Source organism: Brachycentrus maculatus, unplaced genomic scaffold, assembly GCF_059751285.1.
Source record: "Brachycentrus maculatus isolate JH-2025_06_01 unplaced genomic scaffold, ASM5975128v1 h1tg000473l, whole genome shotgun sequence".
Taxonomy (NCBI): domain Eukaryota; kingdom Metazoa; phylum Arthropoda; class Insecta; order Trichoptera; family Brachycentridae; genus Brachycentrus; species Brachycentrus maculatus.
The window spans coordinates 219,711-234,355 of record NW_028281220.1 but is presented as its reverse complement, the minus strand read 5'-3'; the positions used below and the strand labels follow the sequence as shown (position 1 = coordinate 234,355).

The 14,645-nt window shown below is 32.7% G+C and overlaps 1 protein-coding gene across 1 annotated transcript; it reads right to left on the bottom strand.

Annotated features, from left to right (window-relative positions):
* Nucleotides 1-1,580: 1,580 nt before the first annotated feature.
* On the bottom strand, nucleotides 1,581-14,553 carry LOC148302204 (salivary peroxidase/catechol oxidase-like). Its single transcript, XM_088271992.1, has 7 exons — nucleotides 14,426-14,553; nucleotides 9,281-9,444; nucleotides 6,142-6,320; nucleotides 4,619-4,796; nucleotides 3,354-3,501; nucleotides 2,422-2,578; nucleotides 1,581-1,790 (listed from the first exon to the last, which is right to left on the bottom strand). The coding sequence occupies exons 1-7, from the start codon at nucleotides 14,551-14,553 to the stop codon at nucleotides 1,581-1,583; spliced, it is 1,164 nt and encodes a 387-aa protein (XP_088128118.1).
* Between the last annotated feature and the right edge of the window lie 92 nt (nucleotides 14,554-14,645).

Sequence of the window (14,645 nt, the reverse complement as noted above, 5' to 3'; positions counted from 1 at the left end):
ACACCGATATCCGGAGCATGTGTAAGACGGAAGATATCGTAAGGTGGGGACGACAACGAAGGCGATACTGGAATGAGCGTATAAACAGAATGTCAGAAGACAGACTTCCACGTATCGCCCTTCAAAGAAACCCTGAAGGACGCAGACCCCAGGCAGAACTCCAAAAAGGTGGAGAGATAGCTGGGAGTCAACATCCCAAGAGCGACAGGCGGAGGCATAAACAAATCCTTAGGATCTACAAAAAGAAGAGGAAGAAGAAGAAGAAGACTTTTATATTTTATTTTGATTTTATTTATTACGATTTTATTTTATTAGCAGATTCTACAACTTTTTTGCATACTAATCAAAGTTCTTTTGACCAAGAGAGGTATGTGCTCAGTCCTATGTCTCACAATACCATGTCAATAGATTCTTCCTTTCCCCGAAAATTAATGTAAGTATACGTACTTCATCCCCCATTAAGTATTGTTTTCTCCCGTAAATTAACATATGTACAACTGTAACATAAGTACCTAGAATTGTAAAGTTATATAAGGACCATTAGTCCGTTTAATATTCACATTAGTTTGAAAATGCCATAACAAGGCGAAACAATATACACAAATTTTATTTTCATGTGTATTTTTATGTGTTAATTAACAATAAAATACAATTTAGAACACTCCAAAAATCGGTGTTTGATTTTAAAATTTCTTATATTAATTAATCGTGTTTATTGGTTCTACATGTATTTTATTATGTCTTCGTGTATTAAAATAATGAATTTCTCTGTTGAAAATCGGTTTGGCGTTGCTGTGAGTCATTTTAAACTATATTTGAAGCATTGTATTTGTAATCTCATATATTGGGGAGAAAAACTAACTAACTAACTAACTAACCATCACGCCGCTTCCCCGCAGGGGTAGGCAGAGAGAATAGAGCGCCACACCACTCTGTCCTTGCAAACATTCTTCGCCTCTTCCACGTTCATGCATCTCCTCATACATACCCGCCGATTGTTACGACTCCTAACCTGACCACTTTCAAGTATTTGGCATACCTGATCGTGCCATGTTTTTCTCGGTCTTCCTCTGCTTCTTTTCCCGCTAACATTCGCCTCATAAATTTGTTTTACTGTTCTTTCCTCACTCATTCGTTCTACATGTCCAAACCATCTCAACACACCTTTCTTAATTTTATCCATAATGCTTATCTCAGCTTTGCATTCCTTCCTTATTTCACTATTCGTACATCTATCATACATCGATTTGTCGCACATTCTTCTGAGAGATCGCATTTCGACTGCATTCAGTCTACTTTCATCATTCTTTTGCCAACTCCATGTTTCACTTCCATACATTAGAGTTGGAACCAGGACTCCGTTGTGCACTGCCAGTTTAGCTTCCGCTGATAGGTTTTTATTTGCTATAACTGATTTCAGTGCACCATTAACTTTGTTCCCAGCATTCACTCTCCTTTCTAAGTCTTTATCAATCTTTCCATCCCTAGAAAACATACTACCCAAATACACGAAATCATCTTAATGTAATTATTAATCTTATTCTTTCATCGTTTGAATCAAATGCAGAAAGCGATACTTTTTATATGAAGTGGATTATGTGAAGTTCATCTCTAACCTGTGGAGTGATGACATCCCCGAAATCAGCGAAGGACTTGCTTTCACCAGCGCCGCACAGTTGCCGGTATCGGTGGTAAGTGCTGAGTCCAACATCTCGAGTTCGCTGGATATCAATAGCCTTTAGGTCATTTCCAAATATTTCTCCTTTTTTGTGATCAAAATAGTGCCTTACCTGAATCATACACATAAATTAATGCATATTTTATTCTCAAGCACATCGTAGTTGTACAGGAGAAAGTGACCAACTACCAAAACGTAAAATGTTCAGGAGAGACATTTGAGTCACTTTTGCTTGGCAAGAAAATAAACATCAATGCAGTTAGTATTTTTTACCAAGTCAATATATTATACTCAAGTTTAAAATCCTTTGGGATATTAAGCTAGTAAGATATCAAACAGTCAAACAATGTACTTGTTTACTTTCTCCTGTATGACTACGACATGTGAATATAACTACTAACCAAAAAGATGATTCACGCTTCGAAAGCATTTGGATTGCATTATCGTTTAATACATTTTTAATAAATATTTTCTTGGATTCACAAGCTGAAATGAAATATGTAAGAAATGTGTACTTTCTATTTTCATTCTTTTTTATTTAACCAGACAGCTTACAGGTATAGAATGTAGCTCTTCGACCCGGTATAGCTGGTAAAAAATTATAACTAATTTGAAATTTAAAGGGGGTCATAACTTATTAATAATAATTAAAACTAGTTTTTTTCAAAACAATATATGTAAAGCTGAAAGAGTTCTTCAGTCCTCTTGCTCCTATATAACTAAATAATGATTTTTTCACTCACGGCTGAAGAATATTGAGTGTCGGCTTCAGCCATCGGTTGCGTAATCATCCCCTGAAACAGCTGTTGCAGCTTTCCTTTCTTCAGGAGATGGTCTTGACAAAATATTGTTCCGCTCCACTCGAATCGATCTACGACATTCAGATTCTGGTCACGAAATCTAAAAAAAGTCATTCATCATGTTAAGATAATTTTATTCAAAATTTTTATAAAAAAAACTTGCTGAGAAATCAAACGGAAATCAAAACAGAGATCTTTGCAGACAATGTTTTGTACAGTTTTAAACTTAAAAGTACCTAATTGCTTTTCATAAAAGTGCGTAATTTAATATTGTCGGGTTGTGGTCTGTGAGTGTCGCGGACTGTCAAGAGTCCAAGTCAGAGTTTCTGGATTCGAACCCACTATACCACAATTTGATACCTATTTTCAGGGTTTTTTTCATGCAACGCGGTGGAACGGCGTTCCGGCGCCTTTTTTCACGGATATGGATATATTTTTTTAATTTTTCAAAATCAGCTAGACGAAACAATGTTTGTGCTTACGTAATTACAATCTATATTTATAAGTATATTAATCGTTAAAATGATCAAATATGGTATAGTAATGAACATTTAAATGATATTTGAATATATTTTTTTTAGGGTTGCGAGATATTTTTGGTTTAAAAAAAACCCTGCCTACTTTTATTAATGAACCGCTTAGGCTCATAGAAAAAGTATGAAATTGGAGTATTATTGTAAATAATAAAAACACAAATATTTCTCTTAAAAATAATAAAAATCACCAGTTACTTTGTTTTACTAATTTTTAAATAATCAGGTTGTTTTTAAAAAAAATATAAAAAAATAGTAAACCAATTGTGAATTTGTAAAGGTTTATATATTAACATTATAAGCATCTACATATGAATTGCGTATATTTGTTATAAAACATACTCATAATATTCTGGAATGTTGGAGTGAAGATACACAAAGGCGGCATGAGCGTACTCATTTGTAGGCCCTGGATTTATACTTGCAACGTAATCATTTACATGTACTAGACTTTTACTAATAATTTGTAAGGCCAGCAATTCCTCGCGATCTAAAAATAAAAATGGTAAAAACTGCATCATGATAATGTATCATTTTTAAACTTTTGATAAATCTAATGATGATGCACAAAAACTTTTTATGTAATTCACAGAGAGCCAAATAAAAATTATCGGAATTAGATTGTTTGTACAGTTTCCGATTCTTTCCTTTAGCATAATTTTCTGCGAGTAAGTAAACATAAAAAAATAAATAGAAAACAGAATAAAAATATTACTTATAAGAAGGGGGAGCCATTCGTAGTACGAAATATATTGATACTGAGCTATCAATATTCTTCTGCTTTCGTGAAAAAGTTTATCATTATTCCAATGTGGATTAATAATTGCTAAAGCTCTAGCAATTCTGTTATGTTCCATAACAAATAAAGTATGCATACTTAGTAAAGAAGGATTCTGGTCTGATCGAGAGTCTCCTAAAATAAATAAATACAAGTAAAATAATTAAAAGGAGGCGTGTATGTTATATAGGGTGTATGTAGGTGGCTTGATCCACTCCATTTTTCTATATGCTGCTGAACCATGGACCATAAAAGCAGCAGAAAGCAGACAATTTGACGCTTTCGAAATGTGGTGTTGGAGGCGTATGCTCCGAATTCCATGGACAGCTAGACGTACCTACGAGTCCATTCGTCAAGAACTACACTTGGATGACTTGACTCTGGCCAATAGACATGCACGACGTATAGACGTACAAAACGGATTCTCTAGTTCATTGGACACGTTGCGGAAATGAGGATAGCCTGGAACGACTGGTTGTGATCGGTTACCTGGAGGGGAAGAGAGGGAGAGGAAGATCCCCACACGATGGAACGATGAAGTTAAGGCACCAGCAGGCACCTCGGTGGTTAGAGCGCTACGTGCAGCGCAGTCAAGGGATAACTGGAGAAAAGTCATTGCTTCGATAAGGTCACAACCCTCAGTAATGAAGAATAAGACGGAGAAGAATATATGTTATTATTTACGGAATTCAAAGTTCTAACGTGATCGAACCCTCGACCCTGGAATCTTTCTAAACACCATCCGGATTTCTTTTGAGTCTGCTGTATGTCTTCAGTTCATTTACTATTAGAAAAAATATTTATGATAACACACACGTCAATATATTACCAGCTATGAAGGCCATTGTACAATCAGTTCTCTGAGGAGCATCGATCGATAGAAACTCTGTTCCATCCTTCTTATGTGTTCTCATCAGACCCTTTTCATTGGCTCGAAGAATTTGGTTGATTACTGCAGAAGTACTATATACTGGAGACAAGTCCAAGGCTGCAGTTGCTGAGTTTATCTAAAATACATGTACTTGAATGTTTCGCAGAATTGGTAACAGCTAAAAGATACTGATTTTAGTGATACTTACTACAAAGCCTTAAAATGCATTGGCATATATTGTACATAAAGCGTGTTTTACGTATATGCCACACATTTGTGATCAGATTGTGTAAATTCACAGGGATAAACAGATTATGGTAAAATAAATATCTTTGAAAATGATTTCTTGCGTAGCTCCTTCATCAACTAGTAAAAACAAAGAAATATTTAACACCCTATTTCAAAAATGTAAAAGGGTGTTAAATATTTATTTTCTCCGTTGATAATCTTCATTAAAATCGTTCATGTTAAAGTACCAAAATATGGTCATGATCAAACTCTCAAAAAAAAACTGGTAAAAATAATTAAAACAAATTGAAGTCATTTGTGAAAAATGTTACACATATAATTCAGGTTTCAGCTCAAAAGAAAATCAATAGATAGCGCTTCCAATTACCATTAAGTGCATGAATATAGAAAAAGTGAAGTCACTAAAATCCGCCATCGTAAGGTCGTGGACCCTACAAATGTTTTTCTTCTTCTTCTTCAAACCCCCATCCACTCCCGATGGCGCGTAAGGCACTGCATCATATAAACACAGTGTTATCTTGATCGTTATAATAAGATGCTTTTGTTTCTCATTTTAGAAATGTAGAGTACAAGGTAACTTTCTTCTTCTTTCTTCAAAACCTTATCCGCACCCGATAGTGCGTAAAGCACTGCATCATATAAACACAGTGTTATTTTGATCGTTAACACATGAAGAAAAGGTGATCAGCCCTCCGCTTTAGGTACCTACCAGTCCAGGCAGTGGTGTATACAGATAATTAATTAGGGTAGGTAGTAGAGGTAAGTACAGTAGTAAGGTAAGCTAGGTACTACTTACTAGGGTAGACAGTAGAGGTAGGTAGGAAGGTAAGTCAATGAATTCTTCCTTTCCCCGAAAATGAATATAAGCATAAGTACCTATATGGCCCATTAACAAACAACTGTTGTCTCCCATTGTTATCACCGCACATGTTAAAAATATTGCAAACTTCCTAGAATTGTATAGCTATGTAAGGACCGTCTGTCCATTTAATCTACACATTCGTTTGAAAATACCATAACTAGGCGAATCAATTATCACAAAATGTATTTTTATATGTTTTTTTAACAATAAAATACAACTTAGTAGACTCAAAAGTCAGTGTTTGATTTAACATTTAATACATAAAATAAGCTAGTACTGCTTAGTAATCACTTATATATTTATTTAACCCCCCTCCTGGGAATCGAACCTTGGACAAATGCTTAGGCTTCCATATCTATAAAACAATTACCTTGTGTCCTTTTCCCTTCTGACAGCCGAGGTCTTCATCGGTCTTGGCTCTGCTGAAGTTTAGGCATTGAATGTTCTCAATAACAAACATAGGATCATTGCAGCCGATGTGAATGGGGAAGCAGGACTGTGTAGCGTAGTCGTTGTACTGGCGGCTTGCGGTGCAGCAAGCGTCTTCCGCTAAGGACTCATAGCAGTGTTATTATTTCTTGAGTGAGGACAGTTAATAAAATTTACAATTCTCAACGGTTGTAATTTTAAATATTATATATTGAGAATAATTAATATATTATTTTTTGACATCTCATCAAAGATGAAGAAGAATACGGAAATCTGGGCATTTACGGGGCTGACAACCGTCATAGGCTGGTTTGAGTATTCACTTTACACACGTGTAACATTCACCAATTCTACCGATTATTGGCAACTACACTACTGAAATTCTTGGAAGTTCTATATATATGAACCAATTTTTGAAAAATTGTTCTTGAATCACTAAAACTTCACTAGAGGTAAGTAACTAACTAACTAATTAACCATCACTCCGCTTCCCCGCAGGGGTAGGTAGAGGGAATCGAACGCCACACCACTCTGATTTTGCAAACATTCTTCGCCTCTTCTACATTCATGCATCTCCTCATAACATACCCGACGATTATTACGACTCCTGACCCGGCCGCTCTCAAGTATTTGATATACCTGATTGTGCCAAGTTTTCCTCAGTCTTCCTCTGCTTCTTTTTCCAGCCGAATTCGCCTCATAAATTTGTTTAACCGTTCTTTCCTCACTCATACGTTCCACATGTCCAAACCATCAAAAATGTAAATTTTATACATGATAATTATAATAATAAACTACTAAATTTATATTTTGTCAATCATATCTGACATTTGTGAACTAGACTGCTGCAGTATACAAACAGAATGATTAAACGGGCCCAAATGTTTATCAACACTGGCGGCAGTCACTTGACGGATATCATCTTTTTCACTATTACACATACATATTTCCTTTCCAGATTTTTTCTTTTATTTAGTGTAAAAGTTATTAAAAAAACAAAATCGGATGATTAATTTTACACCACCCTAAATCTGTTTGTATAATGCAGCTGTTTAGTTCACAAATCGCTCACTCCTTTCAAGAACGTCAAAAATCAAAAAACTTGATTTTTCAGGAGAATGTTTTTAAAGTTAAAAAACATAATACAAAGTATTAAAAATAAATATCAAGCCACTTATTGAACTTTTTGCTGTGCAACAGATCTTTTTAGGTAAAACCTGAAGGTTTTTTATCCATTTAAAAAATATTGCGTAAATTAAAAAAAAAAATTAAACAATACCTGCTCTTCAAAATACAAAAACAACACTTTCTGCCCTGTAGCGGGTAAATATTAAGTTAAAAATATGCCTCTTTTGCTGGGATATAGTACATTTTCTGGGCATTCCGAAAACATGCACAACTGAAAATTGACGAATTTCGATTTATGACGTTCTTGAAAAGAGTGAGCGAAATGTCAAATATGATTGACATTTGACGTCATTTGCAAAAATTATAAAATCTTCCGATAGGGTGATTAATTTTGCGCCATCCTGTACATCGTTTTCCGTATCGTTATTTTAGCAGCTTCAAAATAGCTAAAGAAATGTTAAAAAAATGCTACAGCCCTTACTTGAAGTTTCCTGAATTTGAGAAATGTCATGGGCCATCATTTGTCCAAAGGCTAGATACAGCATGTTCGCACTTCGACTCGTATTATACCCCTCCGTAAATAAGTTCAAACTTATTTCCCTCGCGGTTGGTAGAGGGTATTTCTCATAACTCATAATCGGTTCATTACAATCTGAAATATATTATTTTATTTTTATTTTTCAACGCAAAACGAGTTAAATAAAAATTCTGAGCACTTCAATTTTATCGATTTTTATCGGAGATTACCTCGGTAAGGCCAATATACGATAAATCGTTACTTAATTTTCTTCAAACCAAGGTAACATTAAACGTAATTGATGTTTTTGCTTTAAACGTTTTGGTATTGAAAAAATAAGTTTTTCTTTGAAATAAGTATATGGTTTTGAAAAGAAAAAAGTAATTGAAAGGAAAAAAGTTAAAAACAAAAGATAATTTTATTTTCAATATGAATTTGTTTTTAAAATCCAGTACTTATATATTCTTAAAAAAATGCGCGCGGGGACACGTCTGTCCTCTAGCGCGATCGCTGATTGAATTCAACGGTTTTGAATACCCTTTTAATTAACACATTTCGTACGGGTGTTTTTTACGCTTATGGGTGACGGAATTTCATAATAATGAACATATATGTAGTTAAGACCTTAACAAAGAGATGGTGCATAATATTAATATTAAAACATTAAATATAAAATTCCTTCTTTTCTGACTTCGAAATGAGGTCGGCACAAAAGGTAAAAATACCCTTCCCGTCCGAAGTAATATATTATATATTTTCCTTGTGTACTTTTGTTTTCGACGGTTGAAATTGGTTATCGACTTGTATTATTGTAAATGAAAAACACTTGTTTTTTACCACTTCATTTTTTTATTATAACGATTAGTATCGAAAGCTATGCTTCCATCTTCAGGTCTAAATATAAACTAAAGCATGATAAATAATTATATGTTCTATAAATAAGGAGAGGGGTAAGTTAGGGGGAAAACTTCACCCCTGACTAACTCCCCCTCCACCTAACATACCCCTATCCTTTTTTCTTAAACAGATAATTATTTATTATGTTTTAAACTTTATAAAATGAAACAACTTTGTTTTAACTACTTTTTTAATATAAATACACTTTAACCTACTGGACAAGAACCTTGTCACAAAAAAGTGGTTAAAACAAAGTTGTTTAATTTTATAAAATGTGCCACAAAGTATCTGCGAAAAACATTCAAGAAAAAATATTATGTTTTGGTTTATATTTAGACCTGAAGATTGAAGCATAGCTTCCGAATATAGTCGTTGTAATAAAATAAACTCGCGTGATATTCTTTTACAATTTTATCATGTCTTACCACAAAGTGAATGCCTAAACAATAAATAAGAATCGTACTATCATGAAAGGAATGAAAGAATTAATAAAAGTAAATTTTATTTTTAATTTTTTTCTTTCTTCTTGATATTTTACCGTCTGTGTATCTAGTAGGAAGCAGAGTTGAGTACGGCGCCCCCGCCGTGCCCGCCTCGGGCAGCGCGGGGTTGGTGCACGACCCATCTAGGCGCCTGTAGCGGGCGCGAGGGTGGCAGGCTTCCACGCGAAACCCGCATGAAGCTGGTCGGACTGGTGGGTTTCTGGCAAATTATTCCATCAATCAATCATCAAGTAAAATTCAGCATTTGAAAACAAAAAAATTAACACACTCAAAACATTGTCAAATATGTAATATGTATGATTTACATATCATGCCAATAATAACTTATTATACAGACCTGAATGATGGAAGTTTAACTTCTGAAACATGTAGTCCATAATAAAACTCAAGTTGTAAAAAACAAGTGTTTTCTTTAATCATTGTAACATGTCTTACCACAAAGTTAATGCCGAAACAATGAATAAAACAAAATGTCTCAATAAAATGTTAATAAATCAAGCTAATTTGACAAAAAATTTTACGACTTAAATATGAATATCTAATGAAAAGAAAAATCAGGATTAAATATTTATCTGTAATATATAAATGATCAACTTGGTCACGAGGGTTGTTCAAAGAAAAAACTAAGCAAGTAAACTTATGTTATTAATTTATTAATAACATAAGTTTTGACTTATTAATAACATAACATTAATTGTCCTGGTTTCTACGCTAATGTTTGAAAGTGAGGCACGGATTTGGCAGAAGAAGGATGCAATCAAAATGCGATCTCACAAAAGAATGTGCGTCAAAACGATGTATGGTAGTTGTTCGAATGGTGAAATAAGGAAGGAATGCATAGCTGAGAAAGCATTATCGGTAAAATTAAGAAAGGTGTTGAGTTATTTATTGTAACTGCAGACAGGTTGAATTCCATATTGAATTGTTGGGTAATATATCCAAAATTAAACAAGGTTTATTGGATTTGAATTCTACATTTATTTATGTATATGTTAATACGTGACGCTTTTCGTCTTTTTAAGACATTATCAAACACTCTTGTTGTGTTGAGATGGTTTGGACATGTGCAACGAATGAGTGAGGAAAGAACAGTTAAACAAATTTATGAGGCGAATGTAGTTGGAAAAAGAAGCAGAAGAACACCGCGAAAAATTACAAAAGCTTACTTAAAGACACGATCAGGTATGTCAAATACTTGATAGCGGTCAGGTTAGGAGTCGAAATAATCGGCGGGTGTGTATGAGAAGATGCATGAATTTGGAGGAGGCGAAGAATATTTGCAAAGACAGAGTTGTGTGGCGTTCTATTCTCTGTGCCTACCCCTGTTAGAAAGTGGCGTGATGGTTAGTTGGTTAGAAATCTCTAGAGCTTCCCTTGCTTCACGGACCGACCCAAAACGATAGACAATATTTTGCAACCATATAAAGTATCATAAAAAATGTTTTATGATATAACCTCTGAGTAATTATTATCATTATTTCTTATTATGAACAAGGTTTATTTTGCAACCAAATAAATTATAACAAAATGTTAAATTATGTAATTATTATCATTATTATAAGTAAGTATTAAGTATATGGAAAGATATTACCCTATACCGGCTAATTTTGGCAGAGGAAACGGCAAAGAGGCCAATGATTTATTAATGACGAATAATATTAATAAACCGCATAAAAACACTAACTCGGACAAAGTCATTTTATGTGGTAATCAATATACAATTCACTTAAAGAACCTGTCGACCGTTCAAGCACAAGTTGAAAATAGAGGAATCCGAGTACACAATGTGTCACGACACCATATGAACATTCAATCCATTCACCACCAGAAATACCTTTTTTGGATGGGAATTGCATTTATTACTTACCTTGCTTATTATGTACAAGGTTTATAGATCAATAAGTAGATTTTTGTTTCTTCTAACTAAATAAAGACGTTTTATTTTAATCTGTGGGAATAGGAGGGATAATCTAGTGTGGGCAAATTAGGAACTTCTCAGCATTTGCTCATTGTTTGGAGGAAATCGCGTGAAACTCATCAGGAGAAGGCGGACTGTTAACCGTCATCAACAGACCTTCTGTTCCACTAGAAGAGGGTTCGGCATTTTGTGTCCTAGCTTGGTTTATGGTACCAATGTCCTTCACCATTTTTATCGTGTATGATAAAATCTCTCGTGACAGTTCCTTATGAACTATCACGGGTCCGATGTCGGAAAGGTCCTTACCTAGGCTCCTCCAACGCGACTCTAGCTGTTGTCTTTGGATGCTGAAAAGGGGGCAAAGCATCAAGAGGTGAGGGACATCTTACGGTGTCTTATCATCACACGTTCAGCTGTCAATCTCGGAGGTCTTGAAACGATGCGGGTAGCACCAGTAATACCGCAATATTGGTAACAGATTAAAAAAAAACATATTGAGTCGTCGTTCGTGGTTAGTGCCATATAAGTAAAAGGGTGCAAGGTTGAAGGTATATCGCCACTCTGCCATGACTTGATATCTATTTTTAAATGCTTTCTCAGATTCAAAAGTTAAGAAGCCAAGGGTTGCAGATTGACCCCCCCATAATAATGACCCCATTGCCAAAATTTAATCCCTATTAAAAAGTATATATTATATGTTTTTATATTATGATATAATTAACCACTTGATGAATTATACCAGTAGCGAGTGGGTTAAAAAGACAGCAAAAAGTTATTTGTTTCGGTAATTCCAGTCACAGTTCATTTGGCTACACGGAACGTTAGTAGGTACTCAACAATGCAATTATTTTTTGCAAAGTAATGCGTGTTATAATGTTTTTAGTACAAAATAATCAGATAAATTAAGTTATGTGACATCTACAGCGGGATCCTATTTAAACGCCAATAATAAATAGGTAGGCACCTAGAATATTACAGATACAATATATGTATAAGACATAATATGTAAAATACATATAAAAAATTAATTAAAATGATAAAATATTGGCAAATAAAATACCATACAAAAATCACAAGCCAATCGGTGCCTTATATTTTTGTTAATAATATTAATGTCAAGAATAACGAACTTGGTGTCATCAAGTGTGATGTCGTTTGTCGAAATTGTCTGTCGAGCAAGAAATGAAATTGCAAAAAAACATGCGACCCCTATTACTACGTCATTATTGTTACCGGGGAGTTTACATACCCTGTTGACAAATTTCTTACTGATGCATAGGCATCAGAAGCTTCTAAAAATTGGCTATTACGGCATTTTCGACAGATTTTCAAAAACTTGCATAGACGTAATGTTGTGATATGTTGCGAACTAATGAAATGCTTTATTTTGATAAACGAATTTTGCAAATGAAAGTGATTTTTGATGTTTTAGATTTGTATAAATACAAAGAAAACCTTAAATATCTTTTAGTATGTACTGTTTAATAAATCCGACATTCCATCCGCTCGAAAATAGCCCATTACATAAACCTGTGACCCACTGAAAAGTCACTTGATTTACTAGGTCACGTTTACGTATGCATTATAAGTTATACATTACGTAAATAAACCTTATGCAGCACTAAAACCCAAATACTTATAACGTGTAATTTTTATAAAGAAAGTATTTTATCTTTTATTCAGCTCGTAAGTACTCGAATAAAATGTAACGTGGTGTGGTCCCATTGTTTAGATTTTTTTTTATAAATTAAAAATAAAATGAATGAAACTTCCTTCGATTCAGTAGACGCAATAAAACGGAAAAAAACTTTAGATTTTACCGAAAAAATGTTTATAAGCAATACGAGTATGATCAAAGGGAATAGTGGAAAAGGAAGACAAAAAAAGAGTTGTGCGGACAGTTGAAGAAGAAGGCAGACGTCTTGTCGTATAAAAATCTGAGAGAGCACATTCTTCAAAAATAACGGCTGATGACACCGTGAAACAATATTTCATCAGACTTATATTCGTTCTTTAAAAAAATATATTAAAAAAGTACTTCGCGTAGGTAGGTACTTTTTACCTGAATTAAAAAAATATTTAATTTATGCTCCCACATACACCTACACACACGAATAAATTCAATAATCAAATGGGGGGCCACGCGGTTTATCTATTGATCCCCGGTGGGTGAAAATTGTATCTCTAAGAACAGGGAGTTTAATGTCCGCATTTATCACCTGCCGACAAAAATTAGAAATCTTTCTATACTAACAGAAAATCCATATTGACCGGGTTCGCTGCCACGGAGGATCAAATACAAATCAGATTACCCGCCATTTTGTCTCGCCAATTTATTTGTTTCTATGGAAATATAACTACAATTTTTTGTGCATATGTATATATATATATATATATATATATATATATATATATATATATATATATATATATATATATATATATATATATATATATATATATATATATATATATATATATTTATATATATTTATATATATATATATATATATAAATATATATATATATATATATATATATATATATATATATATATATATATATATATACATATATATATATATATATATATTTATATATATTTATATATATAAATTTATATATATATATATATATATATATATATATATATATATATATATATATATATATATATATATATATATATATATATATATATATATATATATATATATATATATATATATATACATATATATATATATATATATATATATATATATATATATATATATATATATATATATATATATATATATGTATATATATATATATACATATATATATATATATATATATATATATATATATATATATATATATATATATATATAAATATATATATATATATATATATATATATATATATATATATATATATATATATATATATATATATATATATATATATATATGTAATAAAGTCAGAACTTCTGTATTTATTAAACTCAAAAGTGAAAACAAACAATAAAAAAAAATAAAAATAATTTTTTGCAAAAAATACCGTACATCAAATAATATATCGAGAAAAAAACATGTCATGAGAATAATTTAATATTACTTATTATTTCATTTACAAATATATTTTAAGTACAATGGGTTATCAAAGAAAAATATTTATGTATTGTTTGTGTTTGCTGGGGGTTTGTGAGTATAGCCAATTCTTTGATGAATTTCTTTGCTTGATTTTGAACCCAGGTTCCAAGTAATTGGTGAGTACAATGATGCATTGGGATCTTGATCCTTATTTGTTGATTGACTGGAATTCGCCTGCTGTCTTTTCATGGCGACAAATTCTTCTAAATCATCGAGCTTGAGCTCTATACTTGTTAACGGACGACGAATCATCTGTAAAAAAAGTTTTCATTGTAAGGCAGAAAGATAATATTTTGTAAAAGAAACGGGAAACATGCATGTCATTTTTAAGATAGCCGCGCGCG

Excerpts from the sequence above, each read along its gene's own strand:
- LOC148302204 (XM_088271992.1), bottom strand. The coding sequence starts at position 14,553 with ATGATTCGTCGTCCGTTAACAAGTATAGAGCTCAAGCTCGATGATTTA. Across the intron at positions 6,321-9,280 it reads TCCTACTAGATACACAGACG|CGGAAGACGCTTGCTGCACC; the intron begins GTAAAATATCAA and ends ATGAGTCCTTAG. Across the intron at positions 1,791-2,421 it reads ACACTCAATATTCTTCAGCC|GTAAGGCACTATTTTGATCA; the intron begins GTGAGTGAAAAA and ends TGTATGATTCAG.